At 36.2% G+C, this 21,086-nt stretch overlaps 1 protein-coding gene across 7 annotated transcripts in view; it reads right to left on the bottom strand.

Annotated features, from left to right (window-relative positions):
• The window catches only part of LOC106069981 (natural resistance-associated macrophage protein 2-like), a 71,743-nt gene that overhangs the window by 28,782 nt on the left and 21,875 nt on the right, over positions 1-21,086 (bottom strand). Inside the window, exons 1-2 of one of the 7 annotated variants that reach the window (XM_013229766.2) lie at positions 13,848-14,156; positions 11,650-11,824 (exon numbers count right to left, since the gene is read on the bottom strand). The exons of 5 other annotated variants lie outside the window; for them this stretch is intronic. In XM_013229766.2, coding sequence (XP_013085220.2) covers positions 11,650-11,728 — 79 coding nt within the window. In that variant the 5' untranslated portion in view covers positions 11,729-11,824; positions 13,848-14,156. Of the gene's footprint in view, positions 1-11,649; positions 11,825-13,847; positions 14,159-21,086 lie in introns of those variants that run through there. One more of the 7 variants, XM_056036463.1, reaches the window with a different exon arrangement.

Below are 21,086 nucleotides of genomic sequence, written 5' to 3'. Positions count from 1 at the left end.
GGGTTTGAAGAGCTATACATCTGAAATACATCTAGAGTCTAGACACAGTGATTTCACAAAATCAGCAGTGCGGAAATAGCACACACATGAAGGAGGATTATATTGTTCTGCTAGTCTGTTCTAATAATAGATATATTAGTTCAGGTCGGTTGTGTCTGTTAGCCCAGATGTTACGACAGCAGTGTAGATGTTACGACGGTGGTGTAGATTTTACGACGGTGGTGTAGATGTTACGACAGCAGTGTAGATGTTACGACGGTGGTGTAGATGTTACGACAGCAGTGTAGATGTTACGACGGTGGTGTAGATGTTACGACGGCGGTGTAGATGTTACGACGGTGGTGTAGATGTTACGACGGTGGTGTAGATGTTACGACGGCGGTGTAGATGTTACGACAGCAGTGTAGATGTTACGACGGTGGTGTAGATGTTACAACAGAGTGTAGATGTTACGACGGTGGTGTAGATGTTACGACGGTGGTGTAGATGTTACGACGGTGTTGTATAAATTATAGCATTCAATGAAAGCATTACATCCATTCAAATTAAAAAAAAAACTCAGACAAAGATCTCTTAACAGGTTGTCGACCCCTAAGCTTACAAACAGTAATCACCGTAGAGTGACCCATATCTATCTCGGCCATCATCTTTGCCTGGTAGCCTGATAAAGCTACACATGATACTGAGGGCTCCTTGAGATTTGAAGCGATCATGGCATTTCCCATGCAGATGGATTTCTGCATTCCTTGAGAGAGCTCTTGGTAGTATCTATTTTGTGTCGATACCCTTAGAAAAGCCTTTTACTGCACAGCTCCCCATGAGAGGGTCCTTTAGTGGTTGACTATTAGGCATACGGACTACATAGAGCCTACCAATACATATATGTGTATATACAGACATGACCAGGCTGAAAACCCATTTCGATTCCAGTGAGTCTGGATAACCGTATAAGTTCACTTTAGGATAGATAATTGCATATTATTTTTGTTGAATTATTTCTTTTGATGCAAAAAAAAAAGTATTATTGAATGCATATTGTTAGACTTTTTGAAATTGTGATTTTGATAGTATTATTTTTGAAACAAGGTTACAAAAACGGTTGTGTGGAAACACAAACTCTAAATCGGCCCCCGAGGTGGTAGGCTCGGGCAGGAATTTCAGAAACTATGAACTACAAACTATCAACAACTACAACCCTATATTCGTCGATACAAGAGCGCGAGACGTGCGCGTATCGAAGGTGTTGCCCATACTGTTTTATTGTTAGTTCGACTAGCGTCATGATAGCGCAGGTTACGGGGATTTATTAATGTTATTATTATTCAAATATATTCAATGAACTGATAGTTATGTAAATTTAATTTGATATGATTTTCAATGATTGCTTACCAGGAATTCATATTAGTTACTTGAAGGTATGTTCGACATAAATGCATACAAAATAGATTTGTTTCTGTTTTTTTTTTTTTTAAAAGGCAAACATTTTGTTTAAAAAAGTAAACAGCTAATAGATGTTATGACAAAAAATATTTAATTTAGCAGCCTAATACACATTTTTTAAAAAACATTAATATATCTAAATCGTTTACATAAATGTATTAAAAATATGCTAAAATCTCACACCCATACTAAATAGTCTACCTTTTTTTTAATATTAATAGTGAATAATTGTAAAAATGGTGTATTGTTATGAAAAAAACTGCTTGCATTGTTAATTAAAAAAAAATTTTCGTTTTCAGAAAAGAAACAAAGTAGCCGTAGCATCAGAACTTTGAAAGAGCTAGAAGATCTTGATATCGGATTTTCAATATCTTTTCTAGTCTTTGATATCTAAACGGGACGGACGGACGGAATGACAGACAACACAAAACTAAAATATAGCGGCTATTCCCCTTTTGGGGGCCAATAAAAATACACTTCTAATCCTTTGTCTCTGAGAGAATGAACTCTCTTGGAGAATTTACACATTTAGACTTTATTACACTGTTTCAGTTACAGCTCACAGATTTGTTAATTCTGAGTAAAACAGTATTTACATCCGGGGAAGATTTAAAAAAAAAGGAAATATGTAGACTGGTGGCAGCGGGTGGACCAGTCCGCCATTGATTGTGATTCAGTGCACCTAGTTCCATGGCTTGACAAATAAAAAAAAAAAAACCAAGGTTACAAAGACAGTTTGTGTGGAAACACAAACTCAAAATCGGCCCCCGAAGTGGTCCACCCAGGCAGGTAAAAAGACATGTTTCAGTATTTTCAGAAAGAACATCAGAATTAAATTCGATCAAAGACAAATGACAGAGAAGAATGGAGAAAGAAGCTTGACATATCTTGTGTGGTGCCCCAGCGGTCCAGCAAACCAAAAGATAGGTGAAAGTGAATGTGAAGTTAAATGTGAACCTGGCCTAACTGATGTCTTGCTTTGTAAATGGTCAATCTCTAATTCCCCCCTCCCACTGCCCCCAAAAAAATAAAAAATTTCGCTGCATTACAGAAGTTCACGCGATAATATGAAAAATTACTTATTAATTGTTGTTTTAAATTTTGTTCAACTTATATGCATACTAAATAGATTTTTTCTCTTAAAAAAAAGTAAAAAAAAATTTTTCGTGTAAATGTAGTAGTTGGTATGACAGAACTTACATAACTTAGCAATATAAATGTAAACCAAAAATTTTTTTGACAAACATTCAAAAACTGTTTGCATAAATGTGTTGGAAATATGGCAAATTGACATCTCCCCTACTAAAGAGTCTCCAGAGTTTGTTACTATTAATAGTCAATAGTTGTAAAAGTTGTGTATTTTTATGGAAAAAACCGCTTGCATTAGTGATTTAGAAAAAAAAAAGTAGCCGTTGCATCAGAACTTTGAATGAACTAAAATATTATGATGTCGGATTTTCACTATCTTTTCTCGTTTACGAGATCTAAACGAGACGGACGGACAGACAGACATTTCACACAAAACTAATAGCGTCTTTTCCCCTTTCCTGGGCCGCTAAAAACCAACCAAACAAACTTAATTAATATTTGAATAGATTTAATTTTAGTTCTGCGACCCTTAGATACAATTCCCACTATTCGGTGACCCCCACCCCCGCCACCAACAGTATTTTTTTCCCCCATTCATAAGTAACTGTAAGTAACTACTTTTGCTAGTGTTATAGAATCTTAATAATGACGTAACTATCGGATATGCATGATGTCTTTGTGTAGTCAGAAGTAAACGTAGCAGAGATTTATGTCATTATATTTCGTGTACAATAAATGTCTGCGTATAATGAAATAAATAACATTGTATCATTAAAATAAATGACTTACATTTATTTTATTTTCTATTCACCACATACATTCTTAAATAACAATTTGAAACTCTAACGACAAGTTAGGTCCCTATATATCAGAGACTTGTCTTTGTTTCACCAGAATAGGAATACTCGGGGAAGTTTTTGTAGTTCACAGCGAACTTCTTCTTCCGCATAGAGCAGTGAGATTCATAAAAAAACGAATATTTACATTTGACTAGAGTATATATATATATATATATATATATATATATATATATATATATAAATATATATATATATATATATATCCTCCTTCAGTCGCGAAGTGACTATGGATCATCTCGTGGAAATGAGATGAATGCCTGGGCATAAGTTGTGGTCGGAACGATGTCGCCCACACATCAGTTCCCCCCCCCCTCACTCCACGCAGCTGATGTATCCAAAGGAACGGCAGTGCCGATACAGTTTGGGGTCAGCGGCGTCGCAGGTTCTGCCAGAGTGTAGCACTGGGTGCTGCAAACTGCCTTAGGGTCGCCAGCTCCTGATTAGAGAAACACCTTTAGTAAAATCACTTAATTTAGAAAGCCTTCAGGAGAGAAGAATCAAAAGTAAAGAAGCAATTATACATAAAACACTGAACCATAATCTTCAAATACAAAAACAAGATCTAATAAAATACTCAGAAAGACACAAAAAATAAAGGCGCATTCCTCGTTCAATATGCTAGGATAAATTTGTACAAATGCTCCTTCTTCCCTAGGGCTATTAGAGCATGGAATGGGTTGCCTGAGCCAGCCAGGAAAACCAGTGACTTGGCAGAATTTAAGTCATTGGTTAACATGCATGACTAAATGCATGACACGTAGGACGTAATCATTTTCTTTATTGAAGTAAGGTCTGTATTATATAAGATAAGATAAGTCTACTTTAGTATTTAGATAATAACTAACAGCTGGATAACCTTTTTTCGCAAATGTATGCTGCTGGAATTGGTGCAAAAACATAAATAAATCATCTAATTGATCCAGAATTATGTAGCTGGCATTGAAGAGAAATCATTTTTTGATGCGTCGCTATTAATGAGTCCAATAAACTTTTCTTGAGATGTCCCCGGAACATCTGTGACATTTTATTAAAAAAACAACAACAACAAAATGATAATTGTGATAGACATAAAAAATAATCAATTATAGTAGTACCGTACTTTATGTAGGCCTACAGCTAGAAAAAATACCACAGGTTGACAATCGCTGTTTTCGGTCGATTAAAAAAATGCACAAATCTTTCCATCTTCGGCGCCAATCCCAAACCATCAGACAACTATAAAAATAAGAAACCGTAATGAAAACGCAGACAAAGTGTTAATAACAAGCAAAGCAAGTATTGAACGGATACATTTTTAGAATAAGATAAATAAAATCTAATCAGCTGTCATTGTTGGGCTGAATCAAAACAAGAAATACAATCAGGGGAGATGATTCTAACACTATTATAAAAAGGAGCTACTAACGTAATAACACAAGGTCAAATTTGTTTTTGAGTGCATAGACAATAAGTATAACGCACACTTGACATCTGAAAATAAATGACACAATTGGTGAGTCATACATTGAGCTAGACACATTTTCTCCTGCTTATACTAATTCTAGTCTAAAAAAGATACTGGTATACAACTGAACACTAGGGAAAGACATTTATGTGACAATTAAATCAATTGGTCTAATATCATAATACCGTTCATTACGTGAAGGCCATGTCTAATCTTTGGTCAAGATTCATCACCCTAACCACCCATCACACACACTCGATGGGGGATTTTTTTACCCCCCCCCCCCCCGCAATATATATATATATATGTATGAGTGTGTGTGTGTGTATGTAATTAATCTTCATTACATTCTGACCTTCCATTCTTTCGAACGTTTTTTCTACCCTAGAATACACTCTTCCTTTAATTACTGGAAAGACAGCATACAAAGCCAAGGACAGCTTATTGAGTATGGGGGAGCGCAGTGAGCTACTCCAGCGGAGTCCGGGGCGAAGCTCCGGATCCAAGCATTATTTCCGTTATTTTAAGCTTTTAAAAAACGCATATTCTGAGGTATCTACAGTGCAATTAGCCTGCTACTCTTCCGATAAAATATTCAAAAACCAAGTCTGCTATTCACTGCACTTAATTAATGGAGCTCAGCGACAGAATACGGTAAATATGGTTGCTATAGCTTTTGTATTGAAGGGGGAGAATAACCAAATTAAAAACCATTTTGGCTACGCTCATGAAATTTGGTGACTGTAGTTTGCTTAAGTTTACTGCATTAGGGCAGTAATCAATGACTTAGCATATTTCAAGTCTAACGGTTTGCAAAAAATAATACATACAGTGTATAGTGTACCTTTTTTTAATATTCTTGTTGAATTTCAAACAAAATTAGTTGTAATAATAATTAAAAAAAAAAAACAACCAAAAAAAAAAAAAAAAACAAACAACAAGAAAACGTGTTCGGCCATCTGTGTCTTGCTCTGTCACTTTTTTTTTAATAAGTTGTCTGCATTGAAATTTTTTTTCTCTGGTCACGACCAGACCGGCCCATTTGGTACCGGCCCACCGGGCATTTGCCCGTTTGCCCATATAGCCAGTCCGCCCCTGGTTAGTCGTTATTATTCACAGATTACTCATGGTATTTGGTTAACTCCGATTTATGAATGGACCTCATTCACCAATCGTAAACAAACACCATTTAGCCATGTGATTCTCTATCTCTTCTATACAAATTACGAAATACAATAAGGCTGTCACGTGATTTTTTTTTCTTTGTTTTATCAATACTATCACGTGGCTAAATTTTATTTGTTTACGATTGGTGAATGAGGTCCATTGCACCCTTAAATCAAAACCTAATAAAAAATAAATAAGAGATAGCCTACCAATGTGCTCAATATTTTGTAAACAGTGATCTAAGTAGCTTCCCTTTCTTAGATGTCTGATCAACTAGAAATGTAGGAGCCAGATTTATATATTCCTACAATTGGGTAACTTCCTGGCTCAAAGTTCCAGTACAATTTCCTTACCGACGAAAATCTATCTATCTATCTATATAATTCTCTTCACTGCTCAAGATTTTGGACAAGACGTAAAGGAAAGATCACTCTTTTATTTCTGCAAGTCGGACTAGAGTTACCATACGAAAAAAAAAGAGGGGGAGTAGAACAAGTAGTATTCACCCGTCACAAAATAGCAGGGCCGGACTTAATCGTTGTGGCCAAGAAGTCATGGAAAGATCACTCTATTTTATTTCTACCCCACTTAGTTTAAGCGGCGAAAAAAAGAGGGGGGGGGGGGTGGGGAGAACAAGTAATCTACTCTGTATCGTCACTAAATAGCAGGGCCGGACTCAACCGTTGTGGGGCCCTATGCGAAACGGGTTTCGCGGGGCCAAGTTTGTGTAGGGATACGGATAAGTGAAATTTAAGAGTTTGTATCAGAAAATAAATTCGTGTTTGCATTTTATTCATTCTTTACTTCGTACAAAACTACTTTACGAGCCAATGCGTGTAGCGAAGTCATACAGTATATCATAAAAATGTTATTTCCTACATAGATCACGCTCAATAGCAAGAATTCCCAAATGTTTCAATCTATCTACGAGTATAGTTGACCTCAAGTAATTCTTCATTAGTTTGAGGCGCGAGAAGCTTCTTTCACTAGATTACACAATTACGGGTAATGCATAATGCCGTTTTATTTTTCATCGCGTGTAGGATAGGCGTTTTCCATTTTGAATCACACCCCATAATGACAATTTTTTGTCTATATAATTCAGGAATTATTTTTATTGAGTTTTCAAAAGATTTTAATAATTTCCGGAGATTTCCATGACTTTTTCGTATATTTGCAATTTCAGGAGATTTCAAGGAGCTCCTGGTAAATCAGGAGGCTGCGGGAATTCTGTTATAAGTTATAAAATGGTTTAATTTAATAATTTACACCTAGAATTAGCGCGGGTCCTTTAAAAGTGCGGGGCTCACTGCGGCTCGTAGGCTGCATTGGCCTAAGGCCGGCTCTGCAAAATAACGGCGTTTGCTAAGCCGTGGGTCGACTAGTATCTCGTATTTCATCAATACCCTAAGGCTAAGCAGTCCACTTTTGTTTAAAATTGTTGCAAAAAGTCGAACCCCACCTGTCAGGTAACACAGCTACTTGGCGTTCTTGTCCAAGTTTATGGTCTGACGTATAACGTATAGAGCTCATTTACAGTTTCCTTAATTTCTTTGAAGTAATGAGCAACTGGTTTTAGAAAGCGAATATGATGATCAGTGCAGAGAGTTGAGGACTAACAAACCTGTGAGGTACAAATGTAAACTGTACGTTTAAGGTTGTTTCTTGTAAACAGGATAAAACCCTTGTCTAGATAGCACAGGCGGATCTAGACTGAACAGCCCTCAACTGACGACATATATAAAAGTATTACTAATTATCTTTACCAAAAACATGTCTCAGCATATGCCACTGTAAAAACAGGAAAGAAAAATACAAGAGAGCAACAGGAAAAACATGACAAACTAGGTCAAGGTATAGGCATCTTTAAATAGATCTACGTGACATGAGGTAGATAGATTACTGCGTCTTAATGACAATGCATCAGCCATTTATGGCAATTAATATAATTTGTTGATTCCCGGAACTCAAAATAGACATAGAACTAGACGTCTATACAAAGATGAAGATACGTCGACGAGGAAAAATGTTTCCATTTGTTTGTCAAATGTTTTACAAGTTTCGGATGTTCCTTCAGAGTTGAAAATAATTTACTTCCTAGTCCAAACCTCCCGCACGACGACGAGGATGGGAGCGGGCAGGGTTTGAACCCGGGACCATTGATAAATCCAAAGCGCGCAAACCGCACGACCAGGCAGCCATCCCTAGCTAGACCCACAGTAATAGAATGAAAAGGAAAAGACTCATTAAACATTCTTAGCAGCATAATAAGAAAGAGTGAAAGAGTATACCGGTATTTAAGATTTGAAACTAATGTCCAGGAACAGATCAACGTCAATGACCGACAGAGTAAGCTACCTTGATACAATATACACATGCAGGCTATTATAGTTCTTCTTTTCTCGTACACGCTCTCTGCAACATTGAACTACAAGTTAACTTTCATATAATGCTTTCATTGTATCGACTTACATATTGTACCACTTCCGTGCAATATTCTGTTTTTGTTGTTCTTCCCTATTGGCCTAATCATGTCAACTAAAGACCGTTTCCACTGGAGGGCTACGGTGAGGCTGAAAAGCTTTGCCCGGTTCGAACACAGACGAATTCGAACCAATCTTTGGTTTGACTTCGTCGAAAACAGACGACAGATAACAACAATAATGGAAGGCATAATTCTCTCCCTTTAGACGGAATACCCAGAGTTGATTACCTTTGAATACCCTACAATTAGAATGAAAATTGGAGCTAGCGAAATCTTTCGAAGCTGCATACTCTATCAAGAGGCATTATTTAAGATACTTGCCTCGGATAACTATTCTAGAAAAGACAAACTAATGGAGAGCTGCCTGAATCACTACGCAGCTCAATATTACATAGAAGATTGGTTATCTGTACCCTTTAACTTAATAATAAGAACGAAGAAGTCGGCATTGTAATTCATTTCTTTAATAATTTTAAGCTTTGAAATTGGGCTTTTAGAGCTATAGGCAGTAAGTTAAAGGGATGTCCACTGTCCATATGAATAAATAAGCAAGCCTCTGCATAGGCGTAGACTCCCGTTAGCCCTTATTATACATATTACGCTATTTTCACACCAATGAAAAAATAAAGCTAAACTATTGAAAAGTAAAAATGTTTCATGAATCTCAGATTTTTTAAAATCTTTATCTAATCCTTAAATTTATATAATTTTTATCCACTGACTGTGTTTGAGCTTATAGGTTAGAATAATTGGAATTTGTTGGCTAGCAAACCATTCTCCAGCGAACAGTAGGTGTACCAGGGTAACTAAGGTTTGAAAATAGTTTAAATAAGTGATGGCTTGACAACATGATCTAGAATTCTACAACAAGGAATTGACGGACAATAATTTCGGCAAAATACAAAGTGGAAAGGAGAAAGAAGGCAGACACCATTGTGGTGACCGGTCCAACAAACTAAAGTAAAAGAAAAGAACAGTACTTTAATGTTGTTCATACAACATACATACATACGTATACAATACAAAACATTTTTAAAAATTCCTAAGAATTTTAAGTAGCCTATCATCAAAGTTCAATGCGAATTGTCATTGTAATTTTTTAAAGCATAAAGATTATAATTTAAATTTGGCTAAAGGACTAGAAAATATTTATCTTGAACAGGCTGGTATTTCCGCTTTTCCTCATTAAAGACTTAAATAAACTATTGCTCAGGAACATCTTGGGCACCATCCTTTAAGTCTAGAACTATAGGCCTTTCGTTAGAATATTATAAATAAACGACTTGTAGATTTATAAATTCGCTAACCAGAATTTTTATTTTGAGGGGGTAGGATGAAGCGAGGGAAAAAATGTTCAAATTTGGTTTCAAATCTAACATTCATTAGTTATTAAGAGCAAAGTAATCAATCTAAAAGTATATAATGAAGGTATTGTCTTTTTAAAAAAATATTTAAAACAATATTTTTCTCGTTTTTAAAAGTTATCAACTATTTAACACACTCTTCATACTTGTACTACTTCAAAAAGTAGTGTTTTTTGTTTTGTTTTTTTTAGTTGTTTTTGAATGACAAGTTGTAGAAGGGATTTCTTATCCAATACAAAAAGACTTCATACAATTTGCAGGTAGGCTAGTAAATCAATAGAGGTAATTTATTTGTCGATTCTTTACACATGAACATACCAGCTGCTAATAGTTTTGTATGCAGGACAGTAACAGTTGTGTCAGCTATTAAAAGAAAAAGAGATACAGTTGATTTAGGTTTGCGTGTTAGATGCACTGAAAATAATATTCCTCTGTGCTCACAGCTAATTTGTTTGTTTTAACATAACTAAATATGTGTGTTCTGAATTGTGTGTTTGAGAGTGTGCGTTCTCATGGGCATGGTCAATATGTGTGTTGTATTGTGTTTCAGAGAGTGCGTGGTCATAACAAGGTGTGTTGTGTATTTGAGAAAGTGCTTCCTAAAAAGTATCCTGATGTAAAATGTCCTGATGTCTCTGTACTTTTCAATAAGCGCCTTCATCAATTCAGATATAATAAGTTTTGTCTAATAATTGTCAGATTCGGAATCAAAATATAAAATTAACGGGCCAGTGGAAGTGTGTGAACGTTAATTAGGTCAGATAGATACGGATGTTTATTTTCGTGTGTAAATATACAGAGTAGCTTACGGACGTACGGGTGGTCCAGTCCAGTGGGACACACTGTTAGCAAAACATACTATTGTTTATAATGTTGGTGTACGTGCCTCATTGTTAACTGAATGAGCAATAATAATAATCAATATGCGGAGTCAAAATGTAATTAAAGACTTGTAACTTAAATTAAATTAAGTGATTACAGTGTGGCTCAGAAATTGGGCTCGTTGGAACTTAGCACTAGTAAAGGCGAGTATCTGGAGCCTACACCAGAAAGCTTCGGGCAGGAGGTTCTCATTAACTTTAGCAGGCTACCCACCTAGGAGAAGGAAAACTGTCTTGAGGTTAAACCCAGACACGGGTAAAGGATCTGGACACGGCGACCCCTAGGAAGCTTGTGGACATTGTGCTACATTAAGGCAGACGCTGCTGACACAAACTATATAGGCTTTTACCGTTCCTTTGAAACCAACAGCTGCGTGGAAGAAACTGCTGAGTGAGCGACACCATTCCGGGCTCTAGTCTCGACTAGCCGTAGTTGTCTTACGTCTGAAGGAAGCCATTGAAGGAGAAAGAGAGAGCTGTGTAGCAGTGGCGTAGTTAGGGATTGGGTGGCCTGGCCCTTGCATTTGGACATTCGACATCATGACTTGAGGTAATGGCCTTATACTTAATGTAAAAACAAATTTCGGACACTCATTTGGGGACCCGCTCAAGTGGGAGCCCGGGGGGATTTTCAAATTTTGACCCCCCCCCCCCAATAGCAATGCCACTGCTGTGTAGTAGATATAGAAATGTACTGGTCATAATAAAAGTTTATACGAATTGGGATTTTCTCAGATTTTTAAGAATAAAATAAGGAACTCGCACGCGCACAGACAAGTGAAAAAAAACTTATTATACTTGATATTCTGCACCGTAAATGAAAAAAATCAAGAACATAAGTATTAATAAGTTTAAAAAACATAGAAACAGATACATTAGATCGATAATAATTGATCATGCTTATTAAAATAATAACGACCTTGAGAATCTTTGAGAGTTTTTCCATTACAGTCAGAATCCATGTTGGTTTCGCGACTGTCAAATTGCTCATTTGGCATGCTTGTAAGTTTCAAACTCCAAACAGATGACAGATATCCAAAGATTAGGACTAAGTACTTTCAGCAAGAAGTGGTTTGCAGATTTTTTCTCTGCAGCTGTAATATGTGAGTTGAATAAGATAGATTTCTGGTCTTTTTATAATAAGATGTAGATAAGATCATGAGATTTCTAGTCTATATATAACAAGATGTAGATAAGATCATGAACTTTAAATTCCAGGCTGACAAAATGTGAGCTAGGAAATAAGTTTTTATTCCAGAGTTGGTGTGATAGAAATGACTTTCTTTGTGTGGTCTACAGTGTCATGAATTCAAGTCTTTGTATTTATGTCTAATTAGAGTACTTAGAATTGACTTAGAATCCTTAAGTTAAAAAAAGTCTTCACTGGTTGTCGAACTCGAGAACCATAGGTTCAGAAGCTAAGAGCTTTACCACGTGACTACCATGCTACCAAGCAGGAAATATGTCAGCTAATAGACTTAAATAGAGACGAAACTAAAACCAAAAGGCTATATTTTTTAAATATCACATTTATTATTTTTCATTAATCTTGATAAAAAAAATAAGCCTTCTAGTCTATTTATAAATCTTGTTATTATTAAACAATATACATTATAGATCATATAGATATAACCTGAGCCTAAATCTAGAATAGATCTAGATTATTTCTATATCTAGATAATACTATATATAGATATGATCTAAATAGTAAAAGTGAAACATTGCAAACCCTAATTCATTGCTATTATAAATAGTCAGATAATATAGTCCTCGTCTATTAGGCCTACTACTTTACTCTGAGTCTATAGTCATGATAGATCTAGTAGTAGCCTACTAGTAGCTTACCTAGAGCTACCTCTAATAGGCCATCTAGTAGTAGGCCTACGCGTTACGGCAGTTTATATCACTGTCAAAAAAGTTGGCTTACGCTGTAGGCAATACCTTTACTTTGATTTAATAAGACTAGCTCCAATTACTTTCGTTTTCTCCGTAATTATAGACTATTGTAAAAGCAAACGCCTATGTCAAGACTATAGACTGTGTTTAGGATCTAGAATAGGTGATGTTTTGATTGGCTTGTTAGGTCAACAAACTCTATTTTGTTTTCCATAAAGTAGTCACGTGACCCTTCAATGGGCATACCGATTATGACCGATTATTATTATAAAGTCTCAGTTGCACGTCAAACGCCTATGTCAAGACTATAGACTGTGTTTAGGATCTAGAATAGGCAATGTTTTGATTGGCTTGTTATGTCAACAAACTCTATATTGTTTTCCATAAAGTAGTCACGTGACCCTTCAATGGGCATACCGATTATGACCGATTATTATCAAGTCTCAGCAGTTGCACGTTGGACTTGAGCTATATATAGGCTATAGCCTACACGTCGAATCAAATAAACAAGTTAAATATTTCATAATTTGTAGTGATTCAATAGGCTTGCGCGTAGAAGTAGCATAATCGGGAATTTTTGTAGTGATGCTACAATAGATTAAAAATATAAAAAAGCAAAACGGTTCGCCTTCAAAAGACAAAATGTAGCCATTGAACAAAAACTTTGCAATCTACATTTGGATTTTGAAAGCATTTTTTATTTTAGATCTAAACGTACGTGACAGACTGACAGACAAATTACAAAAAGCTAATAGCAGCTTTCTCCCTTACAGGGTCTGCTAAAAAATGCTGATATCCCCCGGAAAAAAAAGATCTAGGATCTAATAGGCCCTACTTCAGCTACAGTGATATTATAAAGAGAATAAATCCCTAGTCCTACCTGTAGTTGACCTACTAGATTATATTGGGCGTTACTTTATCATGCTGGCTTGCTCGTTGAATTCAATAACTCACCGCCAAATAGGCCTAATAATAATGACATCGTGCGAGCCTTAAGCTAAGCATATAAATTAAAGTTTATCTCAGACAAAATATATAGATCTATGAATCTATTACCTAATTTATAGCAATGGTCTGAAGTGCAAATGGGATATGTAACAGATTCATGCAACAGGCATATTTTTTTATATTTAGAACTACTAAGGCATAAGCCTATCTCTTACAAAACAACAATAACATGTATATATTTAGACTACGTATGTATGTATTTGAAACATTTACCTTTTTGTGACGAACAATTAACCGGGGTTATACCTATCACTACTAACAAGTCCTTAAGAATATTAGGCCTAAACCTCAAACTGTATTTATTATAGTGAGACGTATTTATCATTAAAAACTGGTGACTTATTTAATGGTTTTAAGCTATTAGTTTAGGACACATAAGAGTCAAATCACCAGAAACTTAATGCTTTAAAACACCGACACACTACATCCGCGCTGCACGCAGTTACTTTAACTAATGCAGGATACCTAGGTTTAGACATATTTTTTCTTCCTGCGGGCACTGTGTCCTTAGTGTGCTAGATCTCTATAAATGAACACATGCTGTCACGCCAGTGTAAAAAAAAAAATGCACAAAATTAAATGTGAGTGTGTCTGTGTGAAATATTGTGTGTGTCAGGGAGCAGTCAGGGCCGGATTTAACTAAGTGAAGGCCCCTACCCTTTTTCTTAAGCTTTAATAAAAATCCACAAATTAATATGAATACTTTTATCTAAAAGTACGCCATATATTGCCATATTTTAGAATAATGAAATAGAGTAGGGGCCTACTTATAAATTTAATTCCATTTCCTTCTTTGAAAAAAAAATACATTTTCTAATCTAAAAAATGTTAGCTATATTTTTGAGTTTGTGGAGGGTAAGGTCCTGAGTTTACGCACTTCCATAAGTCCGTAGATGCATTATAGTATTATATTACGAGCACGCTACCAGCGGACACTTTTAAACCATGACAGTGTTGCCAACCAAGATTTAAACTAGTGCCGGTAAAAAAAAGGGAGACAAAAAAAAACAATAACACAAAACAAGAAAAACATTAAAAAAAAGAGATGTGTTGAAGTTTATGTTTGTTAAATTAAAGTTGTGGTGTGTCGAGAGATCGCTTTTTTTTGTCGGGGCGCGACTGCACGATTTCTGTCACGGGTTAGCCATCTGCCTATTGGTGTTTATTTTTATTGTTTTAAAACTTTTATGCTTATATCATACTGAGAGCGCCATGGTCCAAGATTAAGAGCTTACACGCTAGCCATTGAGCTATACAAGTACTTATAAAATAGAAGTTTTTATGGCTATCCTTTGTTAGTTTCACATTTTTTTCCAACGACCTAATTCTCTACACAATGCTTATATCCCATTAGATTGTACTGTCTCTATAAAAAACAAAATGAATTAATTACGACTAATGGATCAATTATCTTCAAAAGAGTTTTTTAAAATTGATCTTCTTGTTGATGCCTCTAGCAAAAACAATATGAAAGGTTTTAATTGGAAACGAAACCACTTTACTTACTAATTTAATTTTTAAACATTGGTAATAATTTCGCTTTTTGCTTGATTAGTACTCCAATATGGATGTAAAACTACGACGTTGACAGGACCATTTTATCGTTCTTGGAAAACAAAGACTTTTTCAGCTCGTAGCGTACCCCAGTTTGAGAAACGCTGATCTAAGAGAATTCGAGGACTGAAAAGGCGAAGGCTGAGATAGTTTGGGACGTGACTTATTTGTCTCTCAAGGGTTACGGGCACAAACTATGACAATTTTCCTTGGCCAACATATAACCTATACAAGATACCATAGAGGTCGCCAAAAAGAAAAAAAAATCAGGCAATACGAAAAAGTTAGGTTAGATCAGTGGTTCCCAAACTTTTTTGTCTCGTAGACCCCCTGCCATGTTTTCTGGTTTTCGGTAGACCCCTTGCTCAACTTGCAAATTTTTGCAAATTCATCAACATTTTTTAAAACAAATTTCTAACTGTAATGAGTTGAAGAGTGAAAAAAAAAATTAAAACTACACAACTACGGATATTATGTTTCATGTAAGAATTTGTTGTTCAATGAAGTAGTCTTTCCAACATTAAATATTAATTAATTAATTAATATGCCTTAAGTATCATTGTAAAAGGTTTCGCAAAGAGCAGTTTCTTGTATATCTCGTGATCTTTCACGTGTGGCTCAAATATCTGCGGAACTGTTTTCATTAACAGGAGAAAGGGCGAAGGCGAGTAACTGGAGCCTAAACATATCCAAACATGGGAAAGGTCTCGTGGGTCAACCCTAAGGAAATATATAAGGAGACGGCGACCATTAGACAGTTTGTAGCACACAGCGCTACACTTTGTCAGGCCGAACTGTATTTATGTCGGTCGCAAAGATTTACATAAGATGCTTTTAATTTTATAACTCATGCCACCGAAGCGACTTTGAACTGTATTGTTGCTTTAAGAAATTCTTTTAATAATAACAGATGTAGGTTTGTGTAAGACGGCTGGTAAATTTAATGTTTGACCTTTGCTGCTTTCCGTATTTGGCTTTAAGTAAAGAAATCTTGTAAGACGCTCACAAACCATCATCTTCTTTATATAATGTCAGAGATTTTGTAGCTCTATTCTGAACTTTATCTTTGAGTGTTTTAAAGTTTTTCAAATCTTTATTTTTGTCAGGTTGGCATTGCCTCAGATGATCCTACAGCGTAACTGGTTTCATATCGTCATAAAAAGTCACTTAGGCAACCAATGGCTTGAAAAGGAAGGAATGAATCCCAATTTTAAATAATCAACGCTGTACAGTTTACATTTATTTTTTTCTAAACATTAGTTACATGTAGACAAAATTAAGCTATTTAAATAAGTATTGGAATTGAATACAACAATTTTTCGTTTGAATAGCAGGATAAATATTTAAAGGATTAACGAAGGTACAAATCATAGATTAGTGTATGAAATAATTACATTAATGGAATGTGAAAATTAAGTAACGACCTTCTTAAATGAAATCTATTACCATAGACCCCCGTGGACATCTCATAGACCCCCATTTCATTTTTTCACTTTCGTAGACCCCCTGGAGGTCTTCGTAGACCCCTGGGGGTCTATATAGACCACTTTGGGAATCACTGGGTTAGATTGTAGATTAAAAATGGGTATGTAAGTTAACTCCTCTTGGATTGTAGGGGTAAACCTGAAAAACCTTCAGGAGGGGTTTTAAACTTAAAACCCTCTGGAGTGTGGGGTGAGACTCATAACTCCTCTTGGATACACTCATGGAATTAGGTGACTGTTGTATGCTTTAGTTTTATATTGAATAGAGGGTTTTTAAGGTAAAAAAAAAACTATTGGAAAAAAAAAAGGGGGGGGGGGTAAACTCAAAACCCCTCTTGACTACGCTCATAGAATTTGGTGACTGTTGTTCACTTTGGTTTTATATTGAAGAGTGGAGCTTTTAACGTCACAAAACTCGGGAGGGATATTTTAAACTCAAAACCCCTTTGGCTACGCTGATGAAATTTGATGACTGTCGTTTGCTTTATTTTTTTTAAGAGGGGAGTTTTAACCTCAAAATCCCCCTCGGCTGCGCTGGGGGCAAGTAATGGTTTAATATAAAATTTCCCCTACAACAAACATAATTAAAGCAAAAAAAACTGAACCCTCCCCCGTCTACGGCCATGGTTGTGCCAATCACGTAACAAATGTGACTTTAATATACACTTAAAAGGTCACGGCAATGCTGGCAGTAAAAAAACAACAACCAAACAAACAAAATGCTGATTTAAGAAACTCATTATCACACCTTTTTTTCCCTCAAGTGGGTTTGAACTGATATGAGAGATTAAAAGGGAGTCGTTGTTCGCTCTTGTCATGACCTGGTGGTAACCAATAGACTAGTGATATAGAAGTGCATGGGTCATGTGGTGTACACGTCTCAATGAATGTGAGCATTAGGGTTTAGGCTACGCGGGTTCCACGACTAATGGTTCACATGACACAAATGGTTCATGAAATTGTTCAACGACTATTTGTTCACGACAATCGGACAAAAATGGTTCACACGACAAATGGCTAATTCTTGTGGTCTGCAGCCATAGTGCTGTCACTAACGCCAAGACTGCAAATAGTGTTAGAACTACATACATGTATGTAAATTTACTGGACATATGAAATTGAAAGTTTCGGCTGATTGACATAATACAGTACAATATAGCGCACACTAAACAATAACACTAAATTGAACTTCAAAATGGCCAACTAAATCAAAGTTACACATGGAAGAGCTTACAAAATTTGATTCTGCGATGTTGAAAAATGTATACTAGTTTTTATGTAGTGCTTCCACTGAAATGAAGTTAATAAGGAGAAGCTATTAGTGTAATCAACTAGAATAGGCTAATCTGTAGTTCATGTCCGACCATGTGCGCTTTATTATAGGCTCTCAATTCAATATTCTATAGCACGTCAGTCGTGACGATTTGTTTTCATTTTTTTTTGTATTGGAGGAAAAATTCTAACCAGCTGTTCTTCGATTTGATAAATGTTAAAGTTTCTTTAGACAGGGGAGTGAAGAAAGCAGTCGTCTTGGTAAATGTTAAAGTTTCTTTAGACAGGGGAGTGAAGAAAGCAGTCGTCTTGGTAAATGTTAAAGTTTCTTTAGACAGCGGAGTGAAGAAAGCAGTCGTCTTGGTAAATGTTAAAGTTTCTTTAGACAGGGGAGTGAAGAAAGCAGTCGTCTTGGTAAATGTTAAAGTTTCTTTAGACAGGGGAGTGAAGAAAGCAGTCGTCTTGGTAAATGTTAAAGTTTCTTTAGACAGCGGAGTGAAGAAAGCAGTCGTCTTGGTAAATGTTAAAGTTTCTTTAGACAGGGGAGTGAAGAAAGCAGTCGTCTTGGTAAATGTTAAAGTTTCTTTAGACAGGGGAGTGAAGAAAGCAGTCGTCTTGGTAAATGTTAAAGTTTCTTTAGACAGGGGAGTGAAGAAAGCAGTCGTCTTGGTAAATGTTAAAGTTTCTTTAGACAGGGGAGTGAAGAAAGCAGTCGTCTTGGTAAATGTTAAAGTTTCTTTAGACAGGGGAGTGAAGAAAGCATTCGTCTTGGTAAATATAAATGTTAAAGTTTCTTTAGACAGGGGAGTGAAGAAAGCAGTCGTCTTGGTAAATATAAATGTTAAAGTTTCTTTAGACAGGGGAGTGAAGAAAGCAGTCGTCTTGGTAAATATAAATGTTAAAGTTTCTTTAGACAGGGGAGTGAAGAAAGCAGTCGTCTTGGTAAATATAAATGTTAAAGTTTCTTTAGACAGGGGAGTGAAGAAAGCAGTCGTCTTGGTAAATGTTAAAGTTTCTTTAGACAGGGGAGTGAAGAAAGCATTCGTCTTGGTAAATATAAATGTTAAAGTTTCTTTAGACAGGGGAGTGAAGAAAGCAGTCGTCTTGGTAAATGTTAAAGTTTCTTTAGACAGCGGAGTGAAGCAGTCGTCTTGGTAAATGTTAAAGTTTCTTTAGACAGGGGAGTGAAGAAAGAATTCGTCTTGGTAAATCTATTTTCGACTTGCGGTCAGTGTTAGCGCTCGATAAAAAAGCAGGTTAAACACGTCCACTAGTTTATGATAGAAGAGATATGAGAAAGTAGTTCACATGCCATCGTCCGAGTCAAAACGTTGATTTGTATCGACGTAGCACTGACAGCAGCAAGAAACCAAAATACTAGCAGCAGCAGCATGAGTTAACTGCGTTTTCTTGGTATTTCGGTAATGAAAACGCAAATATGTCACGCACTGAATAGATGTGTTTGAGCGTTGGATTTTATGATGGCGATCATACTCGAGAAGAATTCATTGGTTTTGTCACTGTTGTAAAAAGAGACACACTGCCTATGTCTAACGTCATTGTCAGCAAATATATTATCTGCATTTTACACGGACAAATTATTCGGCCAAGGCTACGAACTGTGTTGAGGCAATGATACGTGAAAAATATCCAAAAGCAGCCTTAGACCATCGTGTGTCTCACAGACTTAACCTTGTTATCAATGGCCTAAATGACGTTCCAGATATCCGTAATGCTGTTGGTTTAGCGTTGGTGCTAAATTTACCTCGTTTGTGTGAGACACGATAGACTGAGAAATACTAATTCTCTCGCGTTTTAAGTCACAACTAAGATCTTTGACTGTTTGGTGTATTTTAAAATAGCGGCTGTAAGTGAAAACAGACAAACTGATTATGTGCAATCAGTGCATGCTTATCATGTTTCTGATTAGTCTTTTAATTGTCGTCAATTATTCATCTGTCCTAGAACCAGATTCCGTGATATTGCAGTCTGTCTATTTAGCATAAGTGTCACTTAACAAAACATCAGCAGTCACATTAATGACCTAATCAAAAACCAACTTGACCATTCTAAGGAACACGGCAGGGGTGGCATCTTGAGGAGAGCGAGACTGCTGGCGAAAATTTGCAGTCGATAGACACAACAAGCAAAACCCACATGTTTGGATTTTGGGATTATCCCAGAACAAGACTTTACATTCAGTCTCTTGATTCGTTTGTTTCCTCATTAACGTCTCGCTTTTCAAGCAATACTAATGCTCAGTTCAACTTGTTTTGTTTACTCCCTAAAACGATGCAAGAATTGCAACGTACAGAACAATATCAGAACTGCAAGATAAGCGTTCATCGCCAGCTTGTCCATCGTGACGAGAAACAATTCAGTAGTAAAGTTATTGACAGTTTTGGCAGCGTTTGAGTTTTTAGTTTGATCGACCGTCGTCGGGATGCACGAGTAAACTTACCAATGTGTACAGTAAATAGTTGTTTTTTTTATGGTTGTTCATGTTGTTTTTTATTTCATGAACCAAGTATTTACTGTGAACTTAATGTCGTATAGAATTGGGGGGGGGGGCGCACCATTTCTTTTCTTTAATATTCTCTGTAATAAAAATGTTGAGGCTACGACTTTGAGACATAGGTGGCAACTTGAACCCCAATGCCAAAAATCCTGCGGGCGCCAATGCCCCAAATTTATTTTTTCACTTTCATAGACCCCTTAGTAATCTTCGTAGACCCCTGGGGGTCTATAGTCCTTTTGACCGCTTTGGGAATCACTACTCTAGATCTAGACATCTATATACTATTGGGCCTACGCGTTATGGCAGTTTAGATCAAGTCTACTGTCAAAAAAAAGTTGGTTTACATTTTAGGTAATGACTTTACTTTGTTTACTATAGACTAACCCTAGATTGATCAGCTTAGTCTATGTCTAGATCTGCTCTGGATTCTAGCTCCTATTAGATCTACCTTCGTTTTCTTCGCAACTGAAAGCCATTATAAAATCACACGCCTGTGTCAAGGATGTAGACTCTTTAAGTGTTATGGATCTAGGTTGTATGTTTTGATTTGCTTGTTATGTCAACTAACTCTATTATGTTTCCTATCATGGGCGTAGCCAGGATTTTTTTTCGGGGGGGGGGGGG

This window comes from Biomphalaria glabrata, chromosome 1 (genome assembly GCF_947242115.1).
Source record: "Biomphalaria glabrata chromosome 1, xgBioGlab47.1, whole genome shotgun sequence".
In the NCBI taxonomy this organism is placed as follows: Eukaryota; Metazoa; Mollusca; class Gastropoda; family Planorbidae; genus Biomphalaria; species Biomphalaria glabrata.
Note: the sequence above shows the minus strand (reverse complement) of the source record. Positions and strands in the feature narration are given on the sequence as shown.